Source organism: Amblyraja radiata, chromosome 12 (assembly GCF_010909765.2).
Source record: "Amblyraja radiata isolate CabotCenter1 chromosome 12, sAmbRad1.1.pri, whole genome shotgun sequence".
Taxonomy (NCBI): Eukaryota; Metazoa; Chordata; class Chondrichthyes; order Rajiformes; family Rajidae; genus Amblyraja; species Amblyraja radiata.
Window position 1 is genome coordinate 41437675 of NC_045967.1, and position 23699 is coordinate 41461373.

General features: G+C 42.3%; 1 protein-coding gene and 1 long non-coding RNA gene across 2 annotated transcripts in view; both read left to right on the forward strand.

Moving 5' to 3' along the window:
• Window positions 1–579: 579 nt before the first annotated feature.
• Window positions 580–6430, forward strand: LOC116979130. The gene is made up of 2 exons (XR_004413633.1): window positions 580–635; window positions 6307–6430. It is a non-coding gene; the product is annotated as an uncharacterized LOC116979130 (long non-coding RNA).
• Window positions 6431–6564: 134 nt separating this feature from the next.
• The window catches only part of tex11 (testis expressed 11), an 81561-nt gene continuing 64426 nt past the window's right edge, over window positions 6565–23699 (forward strand). Inside the window, 7 exon segments of the mRNA XM_033030908.1 lie at window positions 6565–6598; window positions 9666–9787; window positions 12045–12129; window positions 13183–13262; window positions 16137–16217; window positions 18727–18846; window positions 19886–19966. Coding sequence (XP_032886799.1) covers window positions 6565–6598; window positions 9666–9787; window positions 12045–12129; window positions 13183–13262; window positions 16137–16217; window positions 18727–18846; window positions 19886–19966 — 603 coding nt within the window.

The following is a 23699-nucleotide window of genomic DNA, read 5'->3' on the forward strand; positions in this document are numbered from 1 at the left end:
TTTATCTGATGGGATAAATTACAGACTTGATTTTTAAAATCTCAAAATTTTGTAACATTGCTACCTTACCCTTCCATAGCTCTAGTCAATTAAATATATCATTTTTTGCATGCCTTTCGTTAATTTGTTCTATATCTCTCTCTACATCATCGTTTATATCTCTCGTTTCCCTTTCCCCTAACCAGTCTGAAGAAGGGTCTCGACCCGAAACGTCACCCGTTCCTTCGCTCCATAGACGCTACTACACCCGCTGAGTTTCTCCAGCATTTTTGTGTACCTCTGCTATAAGATCTTTGGTTGTATCGATCTGATGCGTGATGACGTCGGCCGGGCTGCGAGGCGCTGCCGCGGGTGTGCGCGTGCACGAAGGGTTCCGCGCTGGAAGGCGCGAAGACGTGCGCTCGCGCGGTGCGAGAGAGACGTGTTTGTCGGGGCTGGCGCCGGGCGGGGCGGACATCTCTCCCTCCACACACGTTATTAACAGCAGCGCTTTACAGACGTCGTCCTTCAACGGTTCCATCGGTTAATCCACACTTTAAAAAAAAAACCATTCTGTTTTTTACCAAAAAAATATTCCCACACTTGCAAAGTATTCTCTTGGAACGTGTTAGTCGTTTCACGTTTGAACACTTTGGGTAAGGGGAAACTACATTTTGTTCGTAAGAGTGTCAGTCACTTTATGCATTGGTGTACTCAGTCCTCCTTTCAAATACTAGAAGTTAGCTAATGCATTAAATAAGCAACACATTTATACACAATGCATTGAGATTGGCAGACCTTTTATTTCGGTACCTTTTTGTTACACTAACCCTCATATCGCTTAATTCCTATAATATCTGCCTTGAATATATTTATTCAGTAATTGGCAACCACAGTTATCTTGGGTTGAAAATTGCCAAATTTCACCAACCTTTTTTTTCACTTCTGCCTGAATGGCTAACCACCTCATTCTAGATACCGTAGCGGAATTAACTTTAACTCTGCATTTTTCCTGTCAACCCCTGTCAGAATTCTGTGTTTCATTGAGTTTGCAACTCATTCTTCCAAATTCGAGACACATAGGTATGCTTAATCACGCCTTACAAGACAAACTTGGGTTTCCAGGAATCAAACTGGCGAGCCTTCCTTGCACCCGAAGGGGAGAGGGAAGCAAGATATTGGGGGAAAATTGGTGTGTATCTGTGAGGCACAGGGAACCGTGGGGGAAGAAAGGGGGAGATTGAAGGTTGGGTTGTTACCTAAAATTGGAGAATTCAACATTCATGCCATTGGGTTATAAGTAGGAAGGAACTGCAGATGATGGTTTGCACTGACGATAGACACAAAATGCTGGAGTGGGACAGACAACATCTCTGGAGTGACAGAATGGTGATGTTTCGGGTGGAGACCGAGTCTGAAGAAGGGTCTCAACCCAAAATGTCACCTATTCCTTCTCTCCAGAGATACTGCCTGTCCTGCTGAGTTACTCCAGCAATTGTGTCTCAGTTGGGTTATAAGCTTCCCAAGCGGAATAGTGCTGATCCCCCAATTTTCATATGGCCTCGCTCTGGCAATGGAGGTGGTCCAGTGGTGGTGTCAGTATAGGGAGGTTGCACGGCAGTCGGGTTACGACCCATGACCTGTACTGTTGCTACGCTATGTCAAATGGAGTACACGCGATGAACCGCAGGTAAGCATTTCCCATTGTTTCCAGCGTAGCGGGCCTGTTAAAACCTTCCGAAATTGTCAATTTTAGCGCTGTAAATAATTATGGAAATTGGGATAAGCGTGAGTGACATTTAGCCTACTTCAGAATTCCAAAAGTGAGGAGAAATGACGGTAGATAGAAGCGAGAGCTGAAGGGACAACAACAGCCAAAGTGCTTGGCGAACATTGGCCGTTTGCTCACTGCATTTCATCAACTAAGGCATTATTTGTGCTTTTTCTTGATTCCTTTGGCATCTAAAAAGTTTCAGAAGTGATAAATCTGGCTGTAAAATTTTTAAATCGCCCATAGTTCTCAAGTGGGTTTTTACATACTAAAAGAAAATGCCTCTGAAGCAAAATTTACAGCCAGATTTTTCACTTCTGAGACTTTTTAGATACCAAAGGAATCAAGAAAAACCACAAATAATGCCTTACTGTTGATGAAATGCAGTGAGCAAACGCGATAATTCCCAATATTTTCAATTCCGATATCTGCACGGCCAATGTTCGCCAAGCACTTTAGATTAGATTAGATTAGATTCGTTTTATTGTCATTCAGACCTTTCGGTCTGAACGAAATTTTGTTTCCCTGCAGTCATACATATAATTTTTAAAAATGGCAAAAACACACAATCAACACAAATTTAACATCCACCACAGTGAGTTCACCAAACACCTCCTCACTGTGGTGGAAGGCAAAATCTTAAAGTCTCTGTCTCTTCCCCCTTTGTTCTCCCTCTGCGCCGAGGCGACGGTTCAAACTCCGCGGGTGGTTGCTGCCTCCGCCGCAACTCCAGGGCCGAGTCGGGTCTCCGCCACTGCTGCTGCTGCTGCCGCCACCGCAGCTTCTGTGCCGAGCCGGGTCTCCGCTGCCGCTGCTGTTGCTGCTACAGCTCCAGGGCCGAGTCAGGTCTCCGCTGCCGCTGCTGTTGCTGCTACAGCTCCAGGGCCGAGCCGGGTCTCCGCTGCCGCTGCTGCCGCCACAGCTTCTGTGCCGAGCCGGGTCTCCGCTGCCGCTGCTGCCGCCGCCACCGCTCCAGGGCCGAGCCGGGTCTCCGCTGCCGCTGCTGCCGCCGCCACCGCTCCAGGGCCGAGTCAGGTCTCCGCTGCCGCTGCTGCCGCCGCCACCGCTCCAGGGCCGAGCCGGGTCTCCGCTGCCGCTGCTGCCGCCGCCACAGCTTCTGTGCCGAGTCAGGTCTCCGCTGCCGCTGCTGCCGCCACCACAGTTTCGGGGCCGAGTCAGGTCTCCGCTGCCGCTGCTGCCGCTGCTGCCGCTGCTACAGCTTCGGTGCCGAGTCCGGTCTCCGCTGCCGCCGCTGTTGCTGCTACAGCTCCGATGTCGCCAGCTCCGCCATTAGGCCTCGGCGCAGACGGAGACGGGGAATACGACCGAAGAAAAAGTCGCATCCCCCGAAGGAAGAGACCAAAACATGTTTCTCCCACCCCACCCACACACATACACAACTTAATAAAACAAAATTAACTAAAACATGACAATGAACAAAACGAAAGAAAAAAAACAGACGGACTGCAGGTGGGCCGCAGCTGTTAAGCCAGCGCCGCCATCTTGGATTGTACTAGCTGTTGTTGTCCCTTCAGCTCTTGCTTCTCTTTACCTTCATTTTGCTTCACTTTTGGAATTCTGAAGTTGGGTACATGTCTCTCACGCTTTCCCCGAGTTCCACAATTTTTTACAGCGCACAAATTCAACATTTTGGTTTTTAACAGGTAGGAAAGTACACGTTTCTTGCATTAATAACATATACCGGAAGTTACGGATGTCCTCCAGATGGATTGAGGGGCTCTGTGCGTCAAGCCCTTTGACCCGGTGACCTTGCGTGCAACCCCCCTATAGGAAGAGGAGTGTAAATAGTTAGCAACTGGGCTTGAAGAATGAAGAAGGGTTTCGGCCCGAAACGTCGCCTATTTCCTTCGCTCCATAGATGCTCCACACGCTGAGTTTCTCCAGCATTTTTGTGTACCTAGCAACTGGGCTGGTTGCTTTCCATGAATTCACTCTTTTATTGAATGCTGACCTTGTGTCTGCCATGATAACTATTGGTGCAGGTGCAACCCAGACTAGTCGAACGTGTGATGTAGTACAAACTGCCCAAGCGAAGTAAGTTTGTACCCCAGCGGCATGAACATTGACTTCTCTAATTTCAGGTAATCCCAACTGTCTCCTCCCCTTCTCGGCTCTCCCTCAGCCCCCTAGCTTCTCATCTTCCTTCTCTCCCCCCCCCCCCCCCCCCCGCACATCAGTCTGAAGAAGAGTTTTGTCCCGAAACATTGCCTATTTCTTTCGCTCCATAGATGCTGCTGCACCCGCTGAGTTTCTCCTGCATTTTTGTCTACCTTTAATAAATATGTGTTGTATCTTAAAAAAAGGATGATGATGCAGCTGCAGTGTTTTGATTTCAACATTGTCTGCAAAAAAGGAAAGGACATGCACATAGTTGACACCTCTATCAAGGGCCCCACGCAAAACTAGCGAACAACAGCCCTCTGAACAGGACCAGTTCTCAGTAATTAAGGTATCGTATGTTCCTACTGATTGCCTATGCACGCTGGCAGAGCACACGGCTGCTGACGAGACTTTACAATTGCTGTCCGCAGTCATCCAGTGAGGCTGGCCGGATAAACAACACAACACCCGATTCGCCCATACTTCCTGGTTCGCGACGAACTGGTGTTACTGGATGGAATTATAATCAAGGGCCACAAGGCAGTTGTCCCAGCCGTCCTCTGGGACAAGTACTTTGACGCCGTCCACAGGGGCCACCCCGGTGTGGAGGTAACCCCACAACGGGCACAGAGCATGTTTTACTGGTTTGGTATGACCAAGTGCATACGTGACAAAACTGAAGTCTGCGCCATCTGCAAAAGCCTGACGCCACACCAGCAGAAGCAGCCCTTACTGCCGCACCCGGTTCCTCTACCGTGGTCCACGGTACCCACCGACATATACGAAGGGCATGGGAAACACTATCTGGTTCTTGACTCTTATTCGGGCTGGTTTGACATTGATCTACTTCAAACCATCACATCTGAAGCAGTTATCCAGAAGTTGCAACGTCATTTCTCTGTGCACGGTTCCCCTGGTCTTCCTGGACCTGCTCAATTTAAGGAACATTGCCAGGGATCCCATACTGGGTTCCCCAGCCCAACGACTGATGTCTCGTCAAACCCGTGCTGCCCTACCTGTTCCCCAGCAACTTCTGCAGCCACAGGTCCGTTCTCCGCCCGCAGTCCAGAAACAACTACAATTCAAGCGCGATGCACAAAAACGTTTTTTTGGATATGTTCAGTTAGCTACTTAAACCTCTCTCCAGTTAGTTTGACAGGTAGTTTGCCTCCAGACCAACAAGGGCTATGGCCGTCAGGGTCACATCCACAGCCCTGCCAAAGAACCGCGCTCCTACCTGGTTAGTGCGGAAGGGGCCATTTACAGACGCAATTGTCAACATCTCCTTCCTGTGAAGGAACCGCGTCCTGCGACTCCGTATCCAGAGGTCTCGCGTTTTGTATACCCTCTCACTTCTGGGCCGGCTGCTCCACTACCAGAGACTGTGTCCCCCGCGGCCTCTCCATGGCGTTCAGCGCCCAGCTCGCCTATTTCACCACCTCTACCCGCAGGGTCTCTGGTGCCGTCCCGGTCATATCTCTCGTCCCCTCCCCAGTCACTTCACCGGTGCAAGGAGGAGATGCGGATTTGTATCGCACATGTGCTGGACGGGTTAGCAGGTCACCCATTAGATACGACGATTTTGTGTAACCATTTATACTTCCCCATATGCGTTATTAACGTTTCGGCTACTATATTGTTTAGCCACTATGTTTCCACGTATCTATGCTTTATTTTGTTTCTACAAGGAAAGATGTAAATTGGTTATTTCCTATTAACCAATTGTCGTGCTTGTTAGTAGTTGCACCGCCTAATATGCGATTTATATTACCAAGAGCTTGCTTACGTAAGTCAGTCTGAGTAGTTGCTAGTTACTGTAATGTCCTGCAGACCAATGTTGTAAGTGGACTTTAATAAATATGTGTTGTATCTTGACTTGTTTACGACTCGACTCATTACAAACTGCCAAATAAAATGTGATTGCTTTTTAGAGTAGAGCAGTTAAGAAGGGCACTGAAGGCGATGTTTTAAATTCCTGTGCTTTTTAAATTTATGTAAATAAAGATAAAATGTTTTAAGTGCATTTGGGCCACCAGTGAACACAGATGTGAGATTTAACTTCTTCAATTTAGCATTACCCCAATCCTGGCCTCACTGTCAGATATATTCCCTTTGTCCTGTCCAACCCTTCCCACTAGTTTTCCTTCTTTCACAGTTCTGATAATTATGTTTCTTTGCCTGAGATGCTGTCTGACATGTTGAGTGTTTCCAGCTTTTTCTGTTTTTATTCAAGCAATTGGCAAAGGAATTGGAGATGACATAAGAAACTGTACTTCAAATAACTATGGATTTTCTGATCCGTCAGTTAATGAAACTTCTGTTTACATCCTGTGAACCACAGGATATCCCCAGTTTATGAAGGCACAAGATACTGCAGATACTGTAATCTGGAAGTCAAGTACACCCGAAACATGATTATCCCTTTGCCTCCACAGATGCTGCCTGACCTGCTGGGCTCCTCTAGCGGAGTGTTTTATCCCCAATTTATGTCTAATTTCATTGAAAGTTGAAAATGGTCAAACTGAATAAAGTAAGTATCTATTAGAAATGAGACAGAAGGTGCGATTGTTTATTCTTTCATTTTAAAGTTGCTGAATGTTTATTGAATTCACTCTAATATTGTTATTTAGCAGATAAATAATGGTGTGATTGTTTTATATTGTTAACTATGCATATTTTTGTTTTAGAAAGAAATGGATGTAAAATTTATCTTCACAGAGATACAAGGTAAAACACCATGTTATTGTATATAATGTTTCAGGCATCCTTTTATTTTCATTTATCTGAATAATTTGTGAGTGGCACCTGAGCACAACATTTTTGTTGTGGAGGGTAGATAATTTGGAACACACAACAGTTCCTTTAATTGCTTTGTTAATCAGTGGGTTTGCTCTTTTTTAATACGTTTTGGAGATGGTTTGTGGTTGAGTTTGCAACTCAGTAAGAATAATCACTCTTTATATTTCACAGAGGGCATAGATTTGGCTGACAGGGATTCAGCTTGTTTTACAGGAGATTTGTGTGCAAAATTAGAGCACATAGTTTTGGGGATAGGGTATTGACATGGATAGAGAACTGGTTGGCAGACAGGAAGCAAAGAGTAGGAATTAACGGGTCCTTTTCAGAAGGGCAGGCAGTGACTAGTGAGGTGCCGCAAGGGTCGGTGCTGAGACCCCAGTTGTTTACAATATATATTAACGATTTAGACGAGGGAATTAAATGTAACATCTCTGAGTTTGCGGATGACACAAAGCTGGGTGGCAGTGTGAACTGCGAGGAGGCTGCAGGGTGCAGGGTGACTTGGATAGGTTGGGTGAGTGGGCAGATGCAGCATTTACTAGAATGTTGCCTGGGTTTCAGCAACTAAGTTACAGAGAAAGGTTGAACAAGTTAGGGCTTTATTCTTTGGAGCGCAGAAGGTTAAGGGGGGACTTGATAGAGGTTTTTAAAATGATGAGAGGGATAGACAGAGTTGACGTGGAAAAGCTTTTCCCACTGAGAGTAGGGAAGATTCAAACAAGGGGACATGACTTGAGAATTAAGGGACTGAAGTTTAGGGGTAACATGAGGGGGAACTTCTTTACTCAGAGAGTGGTAGCTGTGTGGAATGAGCTTCCAGTGAAGGTGGTGGAGGCAGGTTCGTTTTTATCATTTAAAAATAAATTGGATAGTTATATGGATGGGAAAGGAATGGAGGGTTATGGTCTGAGCGCAGGTATATGGGACTAGGGGAGATTATGTGTTCGGCACGGACTAGAAGGGTCGAGATGGCCTGTTTCCGTGCTGTAATTGTTATATGTTATAATGTGGATAAATGTGAGATTATCCATTTTGGTGGCAAGAACAGGAAGGCAGATTATTATCTGAATGGTGTCAGATTAGGAAAAGGGGAAGTACAATGACACCTGGGTGTGCTTGTACATCAGTCACTGAAAGTAAGCATGCAGGTACAGCAGGCAGTGAAGAAAGCCAATGGCATGTTGGCTTTCATCGCGAGAGCATTTGAGTTTAGGAGCATGGAAGTCCTACTGCAGTTGTATAGGGCCCAGGTGAGACTGCTCCTGGAGTATTGTGTGCAATTTTGGTCTCCTAATATGAGGAAGGACGTTATTGCTATTGAGGGAGTGCAGCGAAGGTTCACCAGGTTAATTCACCAGGATGGCGGGACTGATGAAATAATGGGTCGACTGGGCTTGTATTCGCTGACATTTAGAAGGATGAGAGGGAACTTATAGAAATATATAAAATTCTTAGAGGATTCGACAGGGTAGATGCAGGAAAAATGTTCCCAATGTTGGGGGAGTCCAGAACCAGGGGTAACAGTTTATGAATAAGGGGTAGGCCATTTAGGACTGAGATGAGGAAAAACGTTTTCACCCAGAGAGTTGTGAATCTGTGGAATTTTCTGCCACAGAAGGCAGTGGAGGCCAATTCACTGGATGTTTTCAAGAGAGAGTTAGATTTAGTTCTTAGGGCGAAGGGAATCAAGGGATATGGGGAAAAAGCCGGAACGGGGTACTGATTTTGGATGATCAGCCATCCATGATCATATTGAATGGCGGTGCTGGCTCGAAGGGCCGAATGGCCGACTCCTGCACCTATTTTCTGTTTCTACGTCTATGTTAGGTCTTTTACATTGCGTTGCAGATGTATTATAATTTGTTCCTAATGTGTTGTCATTTATTATTATCATTGCTCGATAAAGGCTGGTAAATTGTGCTGCCTAATGATGTAATGTTATTGTTCTGTTAAATAATTTATTTGTTTTCATAATCCATAACCTGTGTTTCTCACCACCCTCACCCCCACCTTTCTCACAATCAGCCATGTGTATATACTTAGCTAACATGCAAGTAAATGTCATGAAGACCAAGAATTGAGCAGTGATCAGATTCTTGATTTAAATTGTAAATAAATACATCCATATTTCATTCAACTGATATAAAATGAATCTGTTACTTTCTTAAATACTTAAAATCCAGGCAATTGAAAACTGTTTGCATCCCTATATTGCTTTGTTTATCACTTCCCCAGCCAACAATATGCCATTATGAGCTTCACCCTTCCTTGTTTATCTGTTGCCGGCCCTGATTTGTCCTGGCCTTTTCCTACCTCCAGTTCCCCTCCTTCTACTTTTAGTCTGAAGAAGGGTTTCGACTCAAGATGTCACCCATCCCCTTTTCTCCTGAGATGTTGCTTGACCAGCTGAGTTACTTCAGCACTTTGTGTCTATCCCAGACATTCAGTCATAGGGTCACCTTTGTTCGATAGTTATTGGTTCAAGTCCCACTTCTATAAACTTTAATGCAAAAAGTTAGAAACAAAAAACTGCAGATACTGGTTAATACACAAAAGGACACAAAGTGCTAGAGTAACTCAGCAGGTCAGGCAGTGTCATTGGATACCCATTTATAGGTGATGTTTCGGGTGGAACTGGAACTATGTTGGTACCTCAGTGCAATATGAAGTATGTTGGACTGTTGAAGGTGCCATACTGTGGATGAGATCCTAAATTGATACCAAAATGTTGGCTGGCTCAAGAAGATCCGATGGCCCTATTTTGCAAAGGTGCAGGGAAATAGTGGCCAATATTTATCCCTCAATCAGCATCGCTTAAAAAAAGGTTAAATCAACTTTATCACATTGTCAGCTTTGGAGCTATTTTATTGCTATCTATGCAATGCAATCTTATATCATTGAATACAGTGTGTGTGCAGTAAAGTTAGAATACTCTGAGGTGCTTCAAGGAAAGGCACATTATAATTGAAAACCTTTCATTGTTTATCTTTTAAAGGGTTCGCTGAAGAGCTATTGAAACAACAGTCAGTTAGAAATGTAGACGAAGTGATTGACACACTGTTTGATAAAGTTGCAGTTTTGGATGAAGTAGAAATTAACAAAATCAAGGATGCACAGGTTTGTAAAACTCTTGATATCTTTGCCCAGAAGCCTACGTTGATTGATTATCTTGTGGAGATGATGTGCATCAAGCATTTGGCATAATTTTGGGAGGAAATTAGTGCAATTTATTTAATTTATAGTTAAAGCTGGTAACTAGATTGATACTAAATCAATATCATAAATTGAAAAGGGGACTTGTAATAGCAATTTCAAACGTTTCCAATGTCCAACTTTCCGTTGCCATTACTACACGGATGGTGGGAGTGATCGTACGCAGACAAGAAAAAACTGATCTTCCAGTCGTTAATTCCAGCATATTGTTTCTTTATTTTTTAGTTTTACTAAACAAAAAATGAACATACCAGATCCTCTTTATTCTTAGACAAATTGTAGCTTTCCGTTCTTACTATCTGGTAAGATCTATTTTCTCTCCAAATCCCGTGGCTGGTCTGATCTGGTCAGTCCCTCTATCATTTATGTCACGCCCATCTACCTATCAAATGCTTGCCCCCAAGCATTCAAAATAATTCTGCTAGAAATATTGAGACAAAATAATATAATACGCTAACAGTAACTAGCCTAAGCATGAATGGCTCCTACAGGACTAATACCATTTATGCAGACATTTGTTTTTCCGATTCCCTGTTTATAAAACATTAGTACCAGTTACATAGTCACCACTGCCAACACAAATAGTATTAGTTCCTATTTCAGTTTATGATATTGAGTTAGTACCAGTCTAGTGAAATGAAAAATTGACCTGATCATTTTTGGAAGTGGTAGATCTAACAAACCAGTTGTATACAGTCTACATAAAGAAATATTATTGTGGTATGAATTGGACATAATTTGTAATAGGTTGTAGCCTTCATCTATAAACTGGAAGGACGCGGATATTGAGAATTTATGGCAAATGAGTCAGTAACATAATATAGAAAAGGGCCTTTTGGCTCAACTCGACCAAGATGACCAACTATGGTAGTCCCTTTTACCCACGTTTCATCCATATTCCTCTCCACCTTTCCTATCCATGTACTTGTCCAAATGTCTTAAATGTTATTGTACCCATCTCAGCCATTTATCTGGCATCTTGTTCTATATAGATACCACCTCCTGTGTGGAAAACGTTGCCTCTCGGGTTCCTATTAAATCTAGCTCTTGACCAGTCTATGACCAGTGTTTTTTGCAGTTGTAGGTGCTCAGATGTTTGTAACATATTATTTTAATGAAAAGGTCAGATTAGTGCATTTGCAAATGGAGTTGTGGGTAGAGATAATGATTGTCAAAGGGTGCAGCAGGATATAAACCACTTGGTAAGTGGGGGGGTGAAAAAAGATGCTGAATCGAGACAAGAGTGAGATTAGGTATTTTGCGAGACCAAATTCAAAAGGGCAGTATTCAGAACATGGCAGGACTCTTAGGAATACATAGTAGTATAGGAGAATATTGGGATGCAAGCTCTGGGAGGTAGCAGCATGTGTTTAAGGTAGCAATGGAGGTGTATGTCATACTTGTCTTCATTGGTTGGAACATTGAATATAAAAGTTGGGAAATCATATTGCAATGATATAAAGCTTTGGTTTGGCCACATTTGGAGTATTGTGTGCATTTCTGGTTGTTACACTATAAGAAGGATATAACAGCCATTGAGAAGGTGCAGGAAAGGTTCACCAGGATATTGATTGGATTGGAGTTTATTAGTTTAAAAGAAGTTGGAAAAATGTGGATTGTTTTTTCCGGAGCATTGAAGGCTGAGTGATGACCTGATAGAGTTATGTAAAATTGTGAGAGGCATAAATTGAGGTGATAGTTTTTTTTCCCCAGGATGGAAATGTTAAATACAAGAGGGCATTGGTTTAAGGTGAGAGGGGAGAAGTTCAAACGAGATTTGCAGGGCAGGTTTAACACAGCAGTAGTTTCCAAGGTAGGTGGTAGAAGCAGAAACAATAGCAATGTCTAAAAGGCATTTAGAGAGACACATTATCGAGCATGGAATGGAGGGATACAGACAATGTGCAGGCAGATGGGGTTAGCTTAGATTGGCCTCATGGTCAGTGCAGGCATGATGGGCTAAATATGTTGTTCCTATTCTATGTCAATATTATGTTGTTCATTTGCTGATTTTGCAAAGTTCTTTGAGAATAGTAAATTATTGGCTATTTTGTACAATTTGTGGTGCTTGGTTCCACTACAATTATCAGCTAAATTTTCATAATGAATAATCAAAATGCATGTTCTGATAGAAGTCAAAAAATGTTTTCTTCGACTAAAGATGGAAGAGTGTGCCATTAATCTGTGGAACTGGGCAGTAACTAAAAGACTGGAATCTTCAATTAATGATGAACAAAGAACAAAATGTAAGTATATTTTTCCATTGCTGCATATTTATTTTTCTTTTACTGTTGGCATACTGTGACCTGTGACTAGCTGGCCTTCTCCCTCTTGTAAGCTAGTCTTTGCAGAAACCCTTTTTTGAATCAACATGAAGATGATGCATATGTGAGATAAATTAGATCTCTGTGAGGTATGATGATTTAGGCCCATTCTTAGTCACGTGTGTGACCAAAATGTGGAATAATTGTGAAATACATGTCTTGTAATTCTGAAAGCATTACAGGTATATTCTTTTGTACTGTATATATACTGTAAATATATACTGTAAAAGCTAGAATGTTCATATCCTTAGCAGACATGCATTATAGTTCTGTAGGTAGGAAAATAGCAATGAATAAGATTAATCTCTTACAATAATTTTTTAATATATTACTTTATGTGATGCCATTTGGTAACATGTGTGACATTTTTGGTTCTCTTTCCAAAGAATGGTCCTTTAGGACCTGCATCCTTCCTCCTTAATGAGCTGTGTTGCTTTTCTTGCACATGCTGCTCCCGAAGGCCATTTCAATAATTATGTTCTTTATGTGATTAATTAACATCAATTTATGATTGATGTCATTTAAAAAAACGTTGTTTTTTCGACCAAAGTAAATACCTCTCCCCCGCAATAAATTCAATCTCACATTTTCATGCACACATATTTAATGAGGTCATATTGCTTTACACACTCTTTGTGCCCTCATCACAGGTTTTTACAAAGCTAGATGAGAAAGAGACTAAACAATTGTCCCAAACATGGAGGGCACTGTACTTAGTGGAGACGCAGGAGACTGCAATTGTTCTGAGCTAAAAGCAATGCTGGAGGAACTCAGGCCAGGCAGTATACATGGAGATAATTGGACCGATGATGCTTTGTATTTCTGAAGTCTGAAGATCAGTCTGAAGAATGGTCCCGACCCAAAATGTTGTCTGTCCATTTAGTAACATGGATGCTGCCTGACCCATTGAGTTCCTTCAGCAGATATTTAGTGCACAGTTTCTAACAATATTTTCTGTACCTTTTTAATTTTCAGTGCGTCACGTGGCTTGTAAGATGGTCTATTTGAGTGGCTGTGCTGATCCCACTGAGGTGTCACTGCAAAGACAAATACTGGTGAGTTGCAATGTATTTGATAGATTATTACATGTTTTTAAACAGTAGAATATATGGGTTTGACTTTGCAGTAATTTCAGATTGATCATTTTTGTATCTTGTGTGGACATTATGAGTACTGTTAATTTCATTACAACTAGAATAAAAAATAATTGTATATTAAGCAAATTGAACATTATCTGATAACATGAAAACCTATGTGATTGCAAATAAATGCTTATTATCTATATCATACAAATTTATTTTATAAAAATAATTTATATTACCATTTGATGTTATGTTTCATATCATAGGCTGTTAATTGAATCAACATAATAATAATAATAATAATAATGGATGGGATTTATATAGCGCCTTTCTAATACTCAAGGCGCTTTACATCGCATTATTCATTCACTCCTCAGTCACACTCGGTGGTGGTAAGCTACTTCTGTAGCCACAGCTGCCCTGGGGCAGACTGACGGAAGCATGGCTGCCAATCTGCGCCTACGGCCCCTCCGACCACCACCAATCACTCACACACATTCACACACAGGCAAAGGTGGGTGAAGTGTCTTGCCCAAGGACACAACTACAGTATGCACTCCAAGCGGGATTCGAACCGGCTACCTTCCGGTTGCCAGCCGAACACTTAGCCCATTGTGCCATCTGTCATCCCAAAGTAAAACATAAGTAAATATTAATCCGAAAAATAGTTTTCTATGCCATCCTTCTTACTGCCGTCCAATGGCTGACCACATATCCTGAGACAAAGGCTAATTCCAGATAGTCCCATCAGTGGACCTATCAACTTTTAGTTCCATTCATTTTACTAGTACCTTTTCTACTTTTTATTCTTTTGGCATGCTTTTCAATTAGGAAGACATACAAATTACTTGGTTAACATCTCTACCCTTTGTTGCCAATATTAATTTCCTAGTCTCTGGAACAAAGTGATTATCATTTACTCTTTTGTTATTCCTTTTTCACATTTTCAGAAACTTCTAAGATAAATATGTTTAATATTTCTTGCTATTGTACTTTCATATATTGCCTTCTACTTTTTCATTGCAGTTGTTTTTTTTAGTGATCCTTAGCTGGTTTCTAAAAAAATATCCCAATCTTCAGGTCCCCCTGCTGCTCTTTGTAAATTTTTAATTGTAATTTCCCCCCTAGTTTAGTAGCTTCCTAGCATTCAAAAAATCATGACTGCAATCGCAACAGCATTAGCACCTGCACATGGTTATCATTCATTTCCTTGGTTATTAAGAATCTGTCTTGAAGAAGGCTAATCTATACCTGGCCTTTGAGGAAGGGTTACAAAAACAAGGGTTATAAATGGGTGAAGCATATGATAATTGACCCTTTATTCCTAGATTCTTCCATAAGAAATTGAATCCACCCTCTCAAGATCACTTGGAATCTCGCTATGTTTCATTGTCGTAGAGTAATAAAGCACTGAAGTGGGCCTTCAGCTGTGACCATGAAGATCCCATTTACACTAATCCTACACTAATCCCATTTTATTCTCCACCATCCCATCACATTTCCCCAGATTCTATCACCCATCTATACACCTATGGGCCAATTTAGTGTGACAATTTAAGTTGTCTTTGCGATGAGAACCTGAGCACCCAGGACAAACCAATGCAGTCACAGGGAGAATGTACAAATACCACAAAGTGGTAGGATTAAACCTGGGTCACTGGAGATGTGAGGTTACACTTCTACCAGATGCACCATCATCAGTAAACTGAAAAAATAATCTATAGCTGTTTTAGTGCATTGGAAAGATTAAAGTCACTCACCATTTTGTAGTTGATACTTTGACCAATAGTAAAGGGGCCACCATGTTACACCCACAAATATGATTGTACCTTCTTATTTATCTCCGTCCAAACTAATTCTACCTCCTATTCTACTGAGGCAAGATTCATTCTTAATACTGTTCCAACAGCTATTATTATCTGAGCTATCACTTCTGTCTTTTCAATTTTCCTATTTTTCTGAATAGTCAATTACTGGAATATTCAATTCCCAGCTTGCAACTTCTTTTATAACAGTCGTTGGGTTATATCCATTTTTTCATTTGTGCTGCTAATTAATTTATTGAACTATGAGTGCTTCCATGATTCAGAGGTAAAGAAACTTTAAATTTGACATGATTTCTCCCTACTCGGATTGTTTTACTGCGTACAGTATCGGTATCTGTTCCGTACCCTTGTGTGACACTCCATATTTATTTAAACAGCTACACCCGGCGACTTTTCCATTCCATTTAACCTTTTGAAATTTGCTCTTGCTGCAATCTTATTTAACTTACAGCCCCATCTGCCACCTTGGCTATTTCATTCACCAGAATATTTGTCTCAGCCGTGGAATTCATTGCCACAATGAATTCCACAAAATGGATATTTTTTAAAGCCGAGATTGACAAATTCTTGATTAGTAAGGATGTCAGGGGTTATGGGTAGAAGGCAGGAGAATGGGGTTCAGAGGGAAAAATAGATCAGTCATGATTGAATGGTGGGTGGACTTGATGGGCCGAATGGCCTAATTCTATACCTAGAATTTATGAACTTATGAAGTGAAGCCGTCAAAATGATGCCATGATGAATTGAAAAACATTTCTTGGGACCCTAATTTGAATATATTATTCCCTCCCTTTACAATTAGTAATTTTGGCTGTCATTCAAAGGCCCTGACTAGCTAGAACCCCAGTACACTTAAAGGTTTCAGATGCCATTTTAGAATCTGAAGTCTTTTAGTCTTTTTGCACCAGATGGCCTTTAACATTTTTTAAAACAGCGCTCATGCATTCATAAATGATTCAATAGAAGTCCATTTAATTTATGAATGTATTGCATTAATAATGATTCTTACTTTCTATTCCAGATGTTTACAAAAACCGGACGAAGCTGGCTTGACTGTACGAAGCCACTGCTGGCAAATGAATTTCTGGACTTGGCTGTGACAGTACTTTACTTTTATATATTTGTTTACTAACTTTAATTGCATTCCTTGATTTACCTACAATAGCCATTCAATTAATAATATGTGCTCAAAACATAATTTTGTGGTTTATTTTTAAATAACAGAATATTAACTTGAAATAACAAGGTTGTACTTATTGTTTGTCTCTTTTCATCAAACTTATGTAATAACTTGGTTTTGTTTTTTAACTTTCAATTCACTTTGAGTTTGGTAAAGAGATTTCAAAGCTAGGTTACCTATATGTTAGATGTAATGTACAGCGGGATTTCCAAGAGTGGGAGAGTTATGGTTTGATTTGGGGATTCAAAGCAATGGGAGTTTAACTGTTATGGAAGCAACAGAGGTTATGGCCTGCTATGTGTTTTTGCTGTGGAAATAATGACCAAATTGGCATGCAAGGTTTCAGGATTGGGGGTGACTACAACCCTACAAACTAAAGCAGGGTAATTAGGTCGTAATGATGGGTGGGGGATAGCAGGAAAATTTGAATGGTTTTGGTCAGAATATTTTTTAGGGTGTTGGTTGCTACTCCTGGAGTGCAAGTATTTGACAAAATAGTTCCCTAGTCTATGCTTGGCCTCACCGAGATGTAAAGGAGACTGCGTGTAACACCTCTACCACATCTCTCACATCTAACCAAGGATCCCAGCAGCCCTTCCAGGTGATACCGAGGTTCACATGTACCACTTCGACCTCATCTACTGCATTCAGTGCTTCTGATGTGGCTTCCTTTACACTGGTCTCCAGCCTAGATTGCTGTAAGACTGGTATGGCAAATCAAATTGATTCCGGAAGTGGCGGCGCTGTTAACAGCTGCGGCTCGCCTGCAGTCCGTCTGTCTTTACTTTTTGTTGTTGTTTTTTTTGTCTTGTTTTGGCTAAGTTTTAGTTTGTTGGGTTGTGTTATGGGGGGGGGGGGGGAACATGTTTTTTTGTCTCTTCCTTCGGGGGAATGCGACTTTCTCCTGTCGTATCCCCCTTCTCTGCCTCCGTCTGCGCTGAGGCCTAATGGCAGAGCTGGCGGTCTCCAACCTGCGACCGACCTCGAGGCTCCGGAGGCAGAGCCAGCCAGGACTTACCAACGCGAGGCTGGCCGACTTTGGGGCCGAGGCAGCGGTGGCCCGACTCGCTGATGCGGCCTTCCAGCTTTCGGCAGCGGCGCGGAGCTGAGACTGTGGGACTCGGAGCTGATGCAGCGGCCCGGGGCTGAGGCTGCGGGACTCGGAGCTGATGCAGCGGGACTTGGAGCTGAGGCAGCGGCCCGGAGCTGTTGCAGCGGGACTCGGAGCTGATGCAGTGTCCCGGGGCTGGGGTTGCGGGACTCGGAGCTGATGCAGCAGGACTCGGAGCTGAGGCTGCGGGGCTCGGAGCTGATGCAGCGGGACTCGGAGCTGATGCAGCGGGACTCGGAGCTGAGGCTGTGGCGGGCCGACTCGGAGCGGAGCGGAGACGGTGTTCCGGCTTTCGGCAGCGGCGACATCACCACGGATGTCCGCTGGACTGGAGAGCGGCATCTTCGGCATGGATTGATCGCCTCAGCGCAGAGGGAGAACAAGGAGGGAAGAGACAGAGACAAAGACTTTTGCCTCCATCACAGTGAGGAGGTGCTTGGTGAACTCACTGTGGTGGATGTTAATTTGTGTTTATTGTATGTTTTGTCATTTATTGTTACTGTGTATGACTGCAGGCAACGTAATTTTGTTCAGACCGAAAGGTCTGAATGACAATAAAGGAATCAAATTCAAATTCAAATTCCTCGTATGTTGCAAAACATACTTGGCTAATAAATTATTATTATGATTATGGTTAGTCTAGGCAATACTAGGATTCACTGAACACGTGCTCGGTCTGCCAGGGCATACAGGATCTCCTGTTTGCTAACCATTTTAACTCCCCTTCCCATTCCTATACTGACCTTTCTGTCCTGGGAATTTGATGATCATCAATGGTGAGCCATAAAAGGCGGGCTATTATACCTGGAAAAATAAAGGTGTTTTACTCTTAGTTCTGGCAAACAGGGAACTGTTGACCTGATTTGTGTTTTGTTAGCAGAAAATATAAATTTGAAAGCGGTACTTTGCACAGCTCCTGATGCGTAATGATGAGTGTCGTGGATACTCTGTGCTCTTTATAGATACGGTTATTGACCACTTGTTAAAGTGGGAGGGGGGGGGGGGGGATGTGGGGAGGTGAAGGTGTGATTAGGTTTCATTTCTCTTCAAATTTCAATTCCATAATCTGGTGCTGACAAGCAAATTACATTATTGCCTCACTTTTCAAATTTCATTTTTTTGATCCTGACTGTTGTTTTGATGCTGATTAATTTTGTTGTTGTCTAGTGGTTGGAAAAATTGCCAGAAATCATTTTCAAGTTTGATATATGCTGCAGATGAAATAGATTGATAATTTCTTGTTTAAAAATCATATTCCACCTGTTCTAAGAAAGTTAATAACTTATATATGTTTTCCTTGTGTCGACACTTCCTCCACAGAGTTTGGAGATGTTATATGCAAAGCTAACGGCTGGATCTGATGGGATATCAGATGTAAATGTTCATAAGAATGATGTGGAAAAAGACCTTTTCAAAGTGCATTCCTATCAAGCAGAATCAGTATGTGGACATTTTGAGACACTACATTAAGAGTTAATAATTTGTATAAATGTCACCATTTCCAGTGGAACTTTATTATAACAGTCATTCCCAGGTGGATTTACCAGGGCATACTGAAAACATTGGTAGATTCTTGAGAAGTGTGCCAAACAAGTTACAGTGTTTTCCTGTTTTCATCTAAAGCCTTACAAAACCTCAATTTTGTAAATGGCCTTGCATTGACTGAGATTTCATCCCCCATGGACTGCTACATAAATGCTCAATAATCAACTTTCTTATGCATTTAAACTTGCTGTTGCCCCACATATATTAATAATACTCCTTGAGAAAAGCTTCAGATATCGCTTTTCACGAGCTTCCATATTTGAATCTACCATACCAGTTGATAGCAGCTATTATGTGTAGGAAAAAACAGCAGATGCTGGTTTACATCGAAGATAGACCCAAAATGCTGGAGTAACTCAGCGGGACAGGCAGCATCTGTGCAGAGTAGGAATGGATGACGTTTCGGGTTGAGTCCCTTCTCTCGACCCGAAACGTCATCCATTCCTTCTCTCCAGAGATGCTGCCAGTCCCGCTGAGTTACTCCAGCATTTTGCGTCTATCTTGTAGCAGCTATTAGTTGAGTGCTGTCTAGAATAAAACAAGACAAAAATTGTAACAGAAATTATGAATTATGTATGCATGAAATTCAAATCATGTGCAAGACTTCTTAATATTATGTTTCTAGTATACATTATAGACCAGATTACCTTGTAAGTACTAGAGAGATGATAGATGGAATGTACAGGGTGAGCTGAATTAGTATCCAAGAAACATACTGTCCCCTGAGTGAAAAAAAATACAATTCTGTTGCTTCAGCAAGAATGTTACATTTAACAAATTGTAATCCATAATTCAGATTTGCTGAGCTTCCCAGCTCACTGGTTAATTTAGCTTTGGGTGATTTTTGCTGAAGGAGGAAGTATCTTGTGGTTTCATGGGAGTCAATATTCTGTTTTAATTTATAGGTTCTATTGACTTTTCCCTCTGTTGTTAGGCTGTGATTCAGTGTGATCATAAGAATGCAGTGAATTGCATCCAGCGCTGCAAAGATATGCTGCTCAGAATGCCCAAAGAGGTTTGCTAGCGTATTTTATATTTATACACTAATTATGATCACTGTAAAATGCAAATTGTGGCATGATTGAAATCGTATATTCTGTGGATTTTGCATAGAGTACTACTAATCCGTGGGGTGTTGGATTTGATTCAAAGTTGAGTCATCAGTATAACACAAAACAAAGCCTACCTGATCAAGGGCCTGTTATTTCAGTTAATTTTTCCACAGATAGTGCCTGACTTGCTGACTGTTCTTTTTTTTTTATACCTTCAAAGAAAACATACATACAGCTTTCATCTTGTAATTGTGATACTAGACTAAGTGGGACCAGTTGGGTCCCAGTCACACAGGAGGCCTGGTCCCCCCAACACAACCCATTCCCCAACGCAATATTCCCCCACTCAGGGGAGGGGAGGTGTGGGGGAGGGGGTGTGTGGGGGAGGGGTGTGTGTGGGGGAGGGGTGTGTGGGGGAGGGGTGTGTGTGGGGGAGGGGTGTGTGTGGGGGAGGGGGTGTGTGTGAGGGAGGGGGTGTGTGTGAGGGAGGGGGTGTGAGGGAGGGGGTGTGGGGAAGGGGGGTATGTGGGGGAGGGGAGGTGTGGGGGAGGGGGGGTGTGGGGGAGGGAGGTGTGGGGAAGGGGGGTTGTGGGAAGGGGGGTGCGTGAGGGGGAAGGGGGGTGTGGGGAAAGGGGGGGTGTGGGTAAACGGGGGTGGGAAAGGGGGGGTGTGGGGAAAGGGGGGTGGGTGATCGCAGCAGAAGCAGCTCGCACTGCGCTCACACCGCACTTTCGGCCTCACGCAGCAGCTTCCGGTTTAACTCAGCTGGTTGTGTTGGTCGCCGCAGAAGCTGTCCGCAGGCTGCTCACTCCCCGCGGACGGTGCACTCCCCCGCGGGCTGCACACTGCACGGTCTGCATTGCACACTCTGCACGGGCTGCTTTGCACACTCTGCACGGTCTACTCTGCATGAGCTACTCTGCACACTGCGCCCCTTCAGCTTTTTATTCTCCTCGCCGCGATATTGACAGCGGGTTCCGGAAGGGGAGTTTTTTCCGATTTTTAAACATTCATAACTTTTGTACTATTTGATCGATCGGAACAAAACTTATTTGACTTGCAGCAGAGCAGAATGGTGAGTAAGGTGGTGAAAAATCGTTGCACTACGGGGGATTGTTTTTGCGCAAATGTAATTACAATGCAGACCGAAGTGGTCAAGATGAGAGTTTTAGTAATAGTATATATATTTTGTCATCTTCGTGCATGTTGGGAAACACCCCACAAAAGGCATGCAATTTCTATATGGTGTCATACACAGGGCTTCTTCTGAAAGTATTAAGCATTTAGTTTGCAAACACATTTATAAATCAAGTCGTCAAGTTTATTTGTCACATACACATACGAGATGTGCAGTGAAATGAAAAGTGGCAATGCTCGCGGACTTTGTGCAAAAAGACAAACAAACAAACAACCAAACAAACTACAAACAGAATGGAACAGAATCACATATTATTTTACATATTGTGGGTTGAAGGAAAAAGGGAAAAAAATCATCGCAATATATATCCAGCAAAATGAGTACAGGAAGAAGATAGAGAGTTTAGCAACATGGCATCAAGATAACACGCTCCCCCTCAATATCAACAAGACAAAGGAGGTAGTTATTGACCATGAAAGGAGATGGTATATGCACCCCAGTCAGCATCAATGGTGCCAAAGCGAAGATGGTTGAGAGCTTCAAGTTCCTAGGCGTAACCACATTGAAGCTACCACATTGACCCGACCAGATTGAAGCTACAACCTAGCAAGCATAGCAATACCTCCACTTCCTCAGAAGTTCAGGATGTCTCCAATGACTCTTACCAACCACTACAGTTGCACGGTAGAAAGCATCTGATCAGGGTGCATCACAGCTTGGTTTGTCAATGTAATCAAAGACCATTTGTTCCCCGGTCATTTTCTCTTCCCAAACTTGTTGGGCAGAAGATACTGTCACCCCAGCAAATTCAGGAACGGCTTCTTCCATGCTACTAGATGGTCACCTACCGGGCGGTCCGTAAGTTCTGGTTGTAGTCCCAACCTACTTCATTCTGACCCTTGTGCAATTTGTATCTGCACTTTCTCCATAATTGTAACACTATATTCTATACTCGGGTATTTTTCTCTTTGCACTTGTATACAGCTTGATTGTACTTGTGTATAGTAAGATTTGACTGGATAGAACCAAAGCTTTTCACTGTATATCGATATATGTGACAATAATATACCAATGCCAGTTATTATAAGTTAGCAGTTAGAAATAAATGGGACATGTTACTTCCGAAAGATCTAGGAAGCTGCCATAGAGAAAAGTTGTTGTACCAAATTCACACTTAGAGTCACACTACTATCAATTGGTGAAAATAATACTTGGAACAGAACTGTGCAGCACAGGAACTGGCTCTTTGGCACACAATGTCTTTGCTGAACATGATGCCAAGTTAATCTAATTTCCTCTATCTGCACACGATCCATATCTCTCCATCACCTGCATATCCATGTTTCTGCATAAATGCCTTTGAAATGCTAATATCATATCTGCCTCCACTGCCTCCACTACCACTGTACACTATGTATACAAAAACTTGCCCCAAACATCTCCTTTAAACTTTGCCCCTTTCATCTTAAAGTTATGCCATCTAACCCTCAACATTTCCACCCTGGGAAAATCGTTGTGACTATCTATGCTCTCTAAATGCATCTCAAATGTTATATACTTCTATCATGTCTCATCTCATCCTCCGACATTCCAGAAAACAATAAAATCTAGTTTGTCCCACCTCTCCTTCTTACCACTCGGTCAACTTGTGTTGCCACTTTCCGGGTGGTATGAACTTGGACCCCAAGATCCCTCAGTACATCTATGCTGTTAAAGATCATACCTTTAACTGTATCCTTTCTCCTTGCATTTGAGCTCCCAAATTGCAACACTTCACACTTGCTCGGATTAAACTCCATCTGCCTTTTCTCCTTCCATTTCTATAACTATATCTGATCTATATACTTTGACAACTTTCCTCAATGTCTACAACTGCGCTAATTTGGTGTTTCTGTAAACTTGCTAACTAACCCATTCATATTTATGTAAAAATCTTAATTATAGCACAGACAATATAGATTCCAGCACAGATTCCTGTGGAACTCCACTAATCACAGACCTCCAACCTTTTGAATAACTGCTTTAACTAAATGCTTAATTGTAAAAATAACATAAAATTACTTGCATCTTGGCGAACATTCTACCTATCCAAGTGTAAGGTGATCAGTCTTAGACAGGCTTGTGGTTTTGCTTTATTTCCTGAGTCCCAGAATCAGGATTCCTCCTCGTGACTGTTATTCCGAAGGTCTCTCTGTGATCCTGGGTTTTCATACTCTTACAGGTATGGTAAGGAATTGGTAAAGGGCCTGTTTCCGCATTGTATCTCTAAACTAAACTAAACCTGGAGATTCATTTCTGTATTTAATTCATTATCAATCGCCTTGCATATAATTTCTTAATATTGTCAAACTTCAAAGGACCATAGATTCACAGAACCATTAATGTATTTGACAACCATCAAATATTTGTTCAAACTGAAAACAGTCTATTTTTAGTTTTGAGATTGCTGTTTTAACTATCTGACTAGCATTATGTTCAAGTGGCTAGGTGAATGTTTCTTGGCTTGTGAGACACAAAGAATATGAAATTTGCTCTACTAATTTCTTCTGGAAAAGAAA